General features: G+C 38.8%; 2 protein-coding genes across 2 annotated transcripts; one reads left to right on the top strand and one right to left on the bottom strand.

Annotated features, from left to right (window-relative positions):
* Positions 1-215: 215 nt before the first annotated feature.
* LOC132166012 (G-type lectin S-receptor-like serine/threonine-protein kinase LECRK1) lies at positions 216-2854 on the bottom strand. Its single transcript, XM_059576749.1, has one exon. The coding sequence runs from the start codon at positions 2771-2773 to the stop codon at positions 374-376; it is 2400 nt and encodes a 799-aa protein (XP_059432732.1). The 5' UTR covers positions 2774-2854; the 3' UTR covers positions 216-373.
* Positions 2855-3870: 1016 nt separating this feature from the next.
* Positions 3871-6355, top strand: LOC132164977 (G-type lectin S-receptor-like serine/threonine-protein kinase LECRK4). The gene has a single exon (XM_059575491.1). The coding sequence runs from the start codon at positions 3871-3873 to the stop codon at positions 6247-6249; it is 2379 nt and encodes a 792-aa protein (XP_059431474.1). The 3' UTR covers positions 6250-6355.
* The last annotated feature ends 3662 nt before the right edge of the window (positions 6356-10017 follow it).

Genomic DNA, 10017 nt, shown 5'->3' with positions numbered 1-10017 from the left:
AAATAATATCTATGTATATATTTATTTTGAAAATATTTCAACAGTTGCAGAATAGTCTTGACCAAAACGAGCACCAAACCATCACCAATATTGCGGGAATTCATTTCTGTGGAATGAAGTGATATTTAAGCAATAAGATTCCTATCACGGCAATAAGGTTTTCTTTATAATTTTATTGATAAAAGATAAATAAATGTTTAACATGAAAGCTTACTCTTGCACTGTTTTGTGCACTTCAACTTTCTACCTCTAAACAGAATAGTTGACTAGTGAGAGGGCTAACACATCCTCTTCCCTTATGAGTGCAAGAAAATAAATAAAACAAATAAAAACTACATGAAATCAGATATAATTTTTTCTTGCAGGAGAAAGTTTACATGGACGTAGCAGCTGGACATGGAGGAATAGATATCTCAGTAATCCCTTCTAACATCAAGAGGACACTTTTCATGGAAGGACGGAGAGCTGGTTCGTCTTGAATACACCAGAGTCCCAACTTAACCATATTCTCCAAGGCGGTCTTATCTACTTCTTCCCCGTGCACAATCTTATCCAACTCTCTACCAACAAAGCATTTATAGATCCAAGTCGAAAGAACAACCTCTTCGTTGTTTGATACGTTAAGCTCTATGTTCTTTCTACAACATAAAATTTCCAACAGTACCATTCCATAGCTATAAACATCTGCCCTTACTGATATTGGGGTGTTCTTATACCATTCAGGTGCTAAGTACCCCCTTGTCCCTCTGATCCCTGTGAAGGTCCTAGTTTGATCAGGCATTAAGAATTTTGCGAGCCCAAAGTCAGAAATTTTGGCAGTCCAAAAATCATCCATAAGAATGTTTTGAGGCTTTATATCACAATGAATAATTGGGGCCTCACACTCTTCATGTAGATAGAGGATCCCTCTTGCAACATCCCGTGCGATTCTCACTCTCTCATCCCAGTCTGGACGTCTATCCGCTCTAAAAAGAAGATCCGCAAGGGAGCCATTGCTCATGTACTCGTAAACCAGAAGCCTTTTAGACCCCTCGGCGCAGTAACCCAGCAAACGAACTAAGTTCCTATGGTGAGTTCTTCCAATTGCTCGCATCTCTGCCTGGAACTCCCTTTCACCTTCTTCAACTAGTTTCTCTAGTCTCTTTACTGCAACAAGTCTTCTGCCTTTGTATAGTGCCCCTTTGTAAACTGCTCCGAATGAGCCCTTACCTAATTCTGCTTTGAAGCCATTTGTTGCTCTTTTCAGCTCATTATACGAAAACAATCTCAATGTGACCTCCTCATTCGCTCCCAGATTTCCATTTTCTAACAGCCTTTGGTACCTTAAAACTCGACTTTTGAAAACGAAAAAGCCAGATATTGCAAGGCCAACACATGACAATGCAGTAAAACCAAAAGTCACAAGAAGAATTTGCACTATTGCTGTTGTTTTGCGTACGATCGTGACCTCGTGTGGCGTCTTTTGGTTATCAGTTTCATTGCTGCTCATAAGACTTGTTATACCAACCTTAAAGATTCCGGTGCTCTCCTCTTCTTTTCCTCTTCTTACATATCTCAGCGGAAGACTTTGTTTCTTGCAAGAACCTTCCTTGAATAGTGCCGCCCCACAATTGCAGTCTTCCAAACAAGACCTGTGGCATTCTTCCACTGTCGACATTAGTGCCTCAACATAAGGACGACCTCCCCACTTCATATTCTCTATGGTTTGGATGTGATATAAGGTTTTATTTTCTTTTCCACCTGTACATTCTGCTTCCGAAAAGTTCCTCTCGCAGCCAAGAGACCAGTCATTCGGATCTACAAAATCAGTCCCAGGAAGGCATCGACAGTATGCTTTGTTGTCGTTGAAAGTGCAATAGCTGTTGAAACTACAGAAAGCTTTCACTTCACATGGATCTGTCAACGCTTCCCATAAAGTCGATACATTGAAGTCGCCACTTCCATCATAGGAATGAGAATAGAAACGAAAAATTCCATCAGAAGCAAGAGTTGAACGATAAATTATACTATTGTTGGGGACCGAAGATGAGCTAGCATCATAAATCGTTCCACCAGAAACTTTCTGTAAACTAGTGCCGTTGATGATAAGTAGAATGCCTGTATCATTGAGATAAAGGTGGAGCTTGGAACCATGACCGAAAGTGTTTGAGCTCCAGTAAGCATCGCCTGGAGTGTCTCCAGTGTTTGTTGGGTATAAAACAAGGTTTCCATCATCCTGCATCTTGAGATGAAACCGTGATCTGGTTGAGTGGTCACTCTTGTTTAAGCTGGAGAAGAGTTGACCTCCAGAGAACAGAGTCTGACCTCCTAAAATGGTGTCGGTAGGATGTTGAAAACTCTGCCAAACTATCTTGGAATCCTTGTCATAGAGCACAAAATTGCCAGAGTCGAGCATGGCGGCATAGGAAACAGAACCTGTTGGATTTGCATTGAGTTTCTGTTGTCCTCCCTCACTTGTCAAAAGAAGCAGACCATCCTTCGTAAAATCGAGCCTTGCGTCTGAGGTGATCGCTGGATAATCACGAATTGCCGTCCACACCACTGTTGTGTTGTGATTACCGACTAACCAAATTCCTACCGTAAAGCCAGTAGTGCCTTGCAGCTGGAAGAACCCAAATGCAAATCGTTTAGAAGGAGAAATCCATGAAGAGGGTTGAGTTGTTGGAAAGAGTGAAGAGCCCGGGGTTATACTATGGCTAGATTGCCTTGGTTGAGCTCTTCCACATCCAAAGGATATAAACACAAGGAAGAAAACAATGGATCTGGGAGCCATTGGAGGGTCTAAAAGAAAATGGTAGTGTATTGTTTTCTGTATTCAAAACAAGCAATAGGTAAGAGAGATTAATAGAGACTTCTCATTTTTTCTCCCACACTTGCTTTCCAGGGATTCACACATTTGAATTTTCTTCATCGCATTTGACGGATTCAGACACATCTCTTTCTCCGTTGACTGACTGAGGAGTCAAGTCTTCCTTTAAATTTTTTCTCCGGGTTCACACATCTCTTTCTCCGTTGACTGACTGAGGAGTCAAGTCTTCCTTTAAATTTTTTCTCCGGGTTCACACATCTCTTTCTCCGTTGACGGACTTGAGGAGTCAAGTCTTCCTTTAAATTTTTGTAACAGAATGCTGTCGTAGCAGAGAAAAGATAACAGTTAAAGCAGAACTACCGTTTAGCTTCAATAACTAAATAAACAGGAATAAATTATCACAACGATGAAGAAAAAGTTCTGAAATTTATCATTTCCAACCAAAAAATGAAAAAACCTATTTTCACTCCAAGTTCTTTGTCTGGTGTTCAGGTAATAAAAATGTCACTTAATACTTACGAATTTCTTACCTCCACAATCTTTCCATAACAAAAACTCTTTACTTAATCAAAGCCCATCCACCAAAAATCTACACAACAACAAAAAACCTTAATCAATTTAATTAACTCCAGTTTCCCTTACACACAAAAATTATCACCCAAAATTTTTCCAATTTCGGCCAACACTTACAAAAAGCACCAACATTTAATTGCATCTAGTAAGCTTTCTAAAACCGAAATTTTATCAAAGAACAACATACTTCAAATCAGCTAGAAAATTCTTCAAAATTAACATCAAAATTTTCTAAATACTAAATATTTAACCCTTGGTTTCCTTGTTTCTCCTCCTTCTCCTTCTCCTTCTCCTCTGTTCTTTCTCTCTCTCAAGGTCTTCTGCCGCGTAACAGAGTATGTTTTGGGTTAGTACTGTAGAAGTCAAGTCAACATAGACGGCAACTAATGTCATGTGAATTTACTAATTTGGAAAGTGGGATAAATTCTCCTTACTATATTTTGGATAATATTCTCTCCTCTCTCTCTCTCTCTCTCACTCTTTACATCATGGCTCCCATACCTGTTCTACTCCTCCTGCTTGTTTCCCTACTCCTTAATTATGCAAACGCTCAAAGCAACCACTCCAATGTGATACCCTTAGGCTCTTCGCTTTCCCCAGATGCAAACCGTACTTCATGGCTCTCACCTTCCGGCCATTTTGCATTTGGTTTCTACCCACAGGGTGATGGCTTTGCTATCGGCATATGGCTGATTAATCAGAATAACTACACTGTCACCTGGACTGCCAATCGAGATGACCCACCTCTCTCCTCAAATTCTACACTGGATCTAATCAGAAATGGTCTGTGGCTTCTAAATGGAGCAGTCAACGAGAGTTCATACATTGATAATGAGCCTTCAGGTGAGACGGCTTCAGCAGCGATGCTTGATTCCGGTAATTTTGTGCTCTCCAGCAATCGTTCTGTTGTTCTCTGGCAAACCTTTGATTATCCAACTGACACCATATTAGGAGGTCAGAATCTGTCTAATGGCAATCAATTGGTTTCGAGTGTGTCTGGATCAGACCAATCGAGCGGGCAATTTTCTCTTCGTATGCGGAGTGATAATGGAAACCTTGTTACCTACCCTGTAAACAGCTTGGATCCAACATATGACACTTTCTGGTCTTCTGGAACAAACAACAGCGGTTCCGATGTAATACTCACTCTTAATCGTTCAGGCGTTCTATTCCTAAGCGGAGATAGATTGGGCGTGCGCATTTTGGCAACTAGCCACTATCACAAGAAAAATGGAGCTATTATCCACCGCGCAACACTTGATGCAGATGGGGTCTTTAGATTGTATTTACACCACTTCGAGAGCCATAATAGCTCAAGTATGTTGGTGGAATGGTCGTCGTTGGCAAACCAGTGTGAAGTCGGCGGTTTCTGTGGATTGAACAGTTACTGCTCAGGCGTCGGCAACAATGGTCAATGCAACTGTTTTCCTGGATTTGATTTCGTCAACACCAGCAATAAGTTCCTCGGCTGCTACAGGAACTTCGATGACAATGGTTGCAGACACAGTAAAGATCCAGCCACGCTGAACAGCAGTACCTTTTCCTTAAAGAACATGTGGTGGAATGATTATCCTTACTCAGTGCTACAAATGAAGGAGGAAGATTGCGGCATATCTTGCTTGGAAGATTGCAATTGTGCGGCCGTATTATACACGGATGATGGTTGCGCTAAATATCAACTTCCAATTAGATATAGTAGAGTAAGTAAAAATATATCAGCTACGGCTTTCATCAAGGTGATTCAGAAAAATATTACAACCCATCCAATCCCCTTACCTCCAGAAACCGTTGGTCCAAAAGTCTTGACTGAAACCAAAAGAGGTCCGATTTTGATTCTTGCCATAACCTTGGGTTCCATTTCATGCCTTTGTTTCATTTTTGCCATCTATACTCTGTTCAGATACAGACATCAAGTTTACAGGTATAAAAGTCTCTCAGACAATGCAAATTTGGGATTGATTGAAGAGTTTACTTTGCGATCATTTTCTTACAATGAGCTTGAGAAAGCAACAGATGGCTTCAAGGAAGAGTTAGGCAAGGGCTCTTTTGGAGTTGTTTACAAAGGAACTATGTCTGGAGGTAACAAAACTATTGCTGTTAAAAGACTAGAGAAATTTGTGGAAGAAGGGCAAAGGGAATTTCGAGCTGAAATTACAGCAATTGCAAGAACCCATCATAGAAACTTGGTTCGCTTGCTTGGATTTTGTATGGAGGGCTCTAGAAAGCTTCTTGTTTATGAATACATGAGCAATGGCTCACTTGCAAATCTTCTCTTCAAGGCTGAGATGCGCCCCATTTGGAAAGATAGAGTAAGAATTGCACGGGATGTGGCCAGAGGGATCCTCTATCTACATGATGAGTGTGAAGTTCATATCATCCACTGCAACATAAAGCCCCAAAACATACTCATGGATGATACATGGACGGCAAAGATCTCTGATTTTGGGTTGGCAAAGTTGTTACCGCCAAATCAATCAAGAACAGCTGTGGAGGCCGAAGAAACAACTGGATACTTCTACTTGGCACCTGAGTGGAAAAAGAACGCCTTGATCTCAGTAAAAGCAGACACATACAGTTTCGGTATTATGCTTTTGGAGATTATATGCTGCAGACGCAGTATAGAAGTAAATGTTCCAACGCCAGACGAGATAACTCTTTCTAGTTGGGTTTATAATTGCTTTGTGGCTGGAGAGTTGGAGAAGCTTGTTGAAGATGAAAACGTGGACATCATGACTCTGGAAAGAATGGTAAAAGTTGGGTTATGGTGCATACAAGAAGATCCGGCTTTGCGTCCTTTAATGAAAAATGTAATCTTGATGTTGGAAGGGACAATGGATATTCCTGTCCCTCCATCTCGAGTTGTTTAATTCCCATGTTGTTTCATGAAATGTTTATCCTTTTTTCTTTAATTTACCAAGTTTGTAGTAGTCAACCTATTCAAGTGTATGCATATCCCACCAAACATTTGTATGTACGCACAACAATAGTATTATACACTCTAGCCTACTTTTTTTTTTTCTTTTTTGTTTTCTTTGGTACCTCCTTCCTTAAGGCTATGCCATGAAAAGTCTAATTTGTTGATTTTTTTTTTTTTTCTAATCAAATAAGGAAAAATAGTTTACATGGGATCAAACAACAAAATTGAAAGGGTGGGCATCCCAACAACAAAGCCGAAATAGAAAGTGCAGCGAAGATACATGGGCAAAAACATAAACTTGGAATAGTCCAAAAGAACTAAACAGCAGGTAATGGTTTCATCTATGGTTCTGAAGAAACCATAGACAAACCAAGTCTTTTCCAAGGCCGCACAGGACAGTTCTAAAATACACAGGAACTCAAGAAAAGACAAAGCCTTTCCCTCGTTCCCAGAAAGGCCGCACGAGATGGAGGAAAAAACCTCACTAAGGAGGCGGCTAGGGTTTATTTTACAGAGCTCATCTCCCTAAAACAAGAGAGAGAAGCCTTTTTTTGTCATTTTTATGTGCGATTCCAACACTCGTAGTCCAAGTTACATCTAAATTACTACCATGTGTGCTATAGCACTTGATCGACTAAGTATGGAAGCACCCGGGAGAGATAGGACAAAACCGATCGAAAAACGAGGTTGTAAACGCAAGGTTAAGATATTCCCAAACAAGCTCAATCGACCAAGGCTGGACACGAGGCATGTTGTGAAGTTTTGGCGAAAAAAGTGAATCTTGATAGACTGAGCCACATGCTTGATCAATCGAGCCTCCACTTTGCGGCTATGTCAGTTTGAGTTATAACTTGGATTTGACTTGCATTAATTGTGAGTTATGATGACTTGATCAACCAAGTGTCAACCCAATCGACTAAGACATTTGTTGTACAAATTTATTTAATCGCAAGTACACAAATCGTTTGCAATATAATGTTTTGCAAGTGTGAGGTCGAACCCACAGGAAATTGTGTTTTTAAAAAACAACTTATATCTAAACTAATTAAATCCTAACTAGTTCCAATAAATGTTTGAATTTTTAGGTTTTGAAAATTAAAAGATAAAACATAAATTAGATAAAATAAAAATAAAGGTACTACGGTTTGAGAATCCACACTCACCAAATCATAATAACATACTTTCATGTTCATCAATATTAATCTGAAGTTCTCACAATTAAAATCTTAGATAGGTTTTACTATGCTTCAAACAATTAATCAAAACCATACCATGTATCTATTCATTGCACAAATCACAAAAGGAATCCAATATCAATTAAATCATCAAATATATCCGTAAATCACAAAAGATATCCAATTTTAATTGAAACACCAAATGTATTTGTAGAACAAATTACAAGGGATATCTAATTTTTAAGCAAATAAAATCAAGCAATCAATTGTGTGAAATTATCGTAAATCATCAAGTTTATCCTTGAATCACAAATGATATCCAAGAATCATTCCACACATTGAAAATAAGTAAAACAATGGAAATATTAAACCCAATAAAATCAGATGAATAAAGACTTACATAAAAATGCTATTGTTCTTCATCGGTAAGGCTTCATCTCCAACCTTAGTTGGGAATTTAGCTCAATTTAGCTCCACATAAAAATAAAATCTAAACCTAAAGAAAAACTAAACTAAAGAGAGAAAAGCTGTGAAATTTTGTTCTCTGAACTTGTCTTCCAAAACTCGTCTCCCTTTCTTGAATGCATAGCAGTCTATTTATAGGCTTAAGAGAGTCTAAGAAACCCTAGTAGTCCTAGAAAAATCGGAGGTCTGTCTCCCAGTCCCATAATAAGACTAAAAACTAAATTTGACTTTGAAAATGAGTCTCTGCCGCCAGCTATCAAACGAGTGTGTGTTCTTCAAGGCTTAGAGGCCTATTTATAGGGAGTAAATCAAACCCTAAAATCCTTAGAAATCCCATAAAAAAACGTAATTCAGTCTCCCAGTCAGATTAGTAGACCTAAAATGGCATTCCTTATCAATTTTAGCAGCATGCGGACTTTTCAACACATGAGCACTCGAGCCTAGCCACAATAACTTTGCTACAATAACTTGAAATGCATTTTAAGCCCAAATTCAATTAAATTAATTGCATTTTTCCTTAGGAACCTGGAAGCACAAAAATAACACAAAATTAAACAGATAACAGTGCTAAGGAATTAACATATGCAAGTTAAGGGGATTAAATGTTCAACATTTGGCGCTTATCAGTTGTTACAAATGCTATCAAAGCTACCTAGTAACACCATGACATATTTGTAATACCCGATAAAAACAATCGTTTTTATTAATGAGTAAAAGCTCTAAAGATTTTATAAAACATGGTTTTTATAACGAAAGACATACGCCCCTACATATAACCAAGACTCCTAGAAGTTTTGAGGCAAAAACCCAAATTTACCCCTTTCTGACCATACGTACGCCCGAGGACTACCGTACATATGGTCTTGTATTCAGTGAGGACGCATGCCGGGAGACCACCGTACGTACTCTGAAAATAGTACACGGACGTATGCTTGGGGACCATAGGATATATGTTGATTTTTGGTTAACCATTGGTTAATGTTTGGATGTATGATGCAACGTTTGGACCACTGAGTAAACAGTACCATACGTATGCTCCTATAGTACCATACGTACGCTGCTTTTCAGAGTAGCCTGCAGCACCCTCAGCTTTTTCTCACCTATAAATATCCTATTCCTCTTCGTCCCTTTAACTCATTTTTCGCCCCCAGGCTCTCTGAAATCCCCTATGTGAGTTTTCTTGTGAGTTTGAGAGAGATTTGGAGAGAAGGAAGAAAGCCTTGTGTTCTTGCCATCTTCTAAGGTAACCCCTTGCCCATTTTTATATTCTTGATGTTGTTCTTGTTGCTTTATTTGATGTTATAAGTTTTAAAAGCACTATGACAAGCTCTTTTACCCATTATTTTACAAAACCACGAAATGTTTTCAAAAGAGTTTAAAGAGCCTCTTTGATCCTTTATAATGCATGATGATGTGTCTTCTTACTATATATGTGATGTCTTAATAGCCTAGAATGAGGAATATCAGCCCATAGATTTCATAGAAGCCTTAAAATACAGTTCAGAGCTTCTATCCGGAAAACCTAACTCACTGACCGGACGTACACCCTTGTGCCCATACATACGGCCAGAAGGTCAGGCATTTGCTCTTTAGCTCCACTTGTGCAGCTTAAGTTCAAGCAACCCTTTTTGTTCGATAGGACTTAGTACATACTCATAGAGGTCCTCTAGTATTGCGCATTATGATGTGTCGTATTTCGTTATAGCAGGGTTTTGTGATGTTGGATGACTCAAGCAAGCACACGAAGTAAGTAAATACTTACGAACACTTCCCTTAAAAACGTGGGATATGCTAGTTCACTAATCATGCGTATGATATGAGCATGTCTATTTTTTGTAATAACTTGGTAATTGCTTTAATAACATGTTGATAAGATGCATTGTATGACATAATGGCCAATGGCTTACTATATATACTTGATTCTATGGTCAAACGTGTGTGTTGTTATATGAGCCTTGGATCCAGTGGTTGTTTCGTGACCGACATAGCCTTAACGAGCCGTCACTATAGGATGTACATCTAAAAAAATTTAGGATATTTTTTTTTTAAAAAAAAAAAAAATTTTAACATATACGTAC

Source organism: Corylus avellana, chromosome ca11 (assembly GCF_901000735.1).
Source record: "Corylus avellana chromosome ca11, CavTom2PMs-1.0".
NCBI classification, from domain to species: domain Eukaryota; kingdom Viridiplantae; phylum Streptophyta; class Magnoliopsida; order Fagales; family Betulaceae; genus Corylus; species Corylus avellana.
This window is presented reverse-complemented; position numbering and strand designations above follow the sequence as displayed.

What these genes read in the sequence shown, in the direction of transcription:
- LOC132166012 (XM_059576749.1), bottom strand. Translation starts at nt 2,773, where the DNA reads ATGGCTCCCAGATCCATTGTTTTCTTCCTTGTGTTTATATCCTTTGGA.
- LOC132164977 (XM_059575491.1), top strand. Translation starts at nt 3,871, where the DNA reads ATGGCTCCCATACCTGTTCTACTCCTCCTGCTTGTTTCCCTACTCCTT.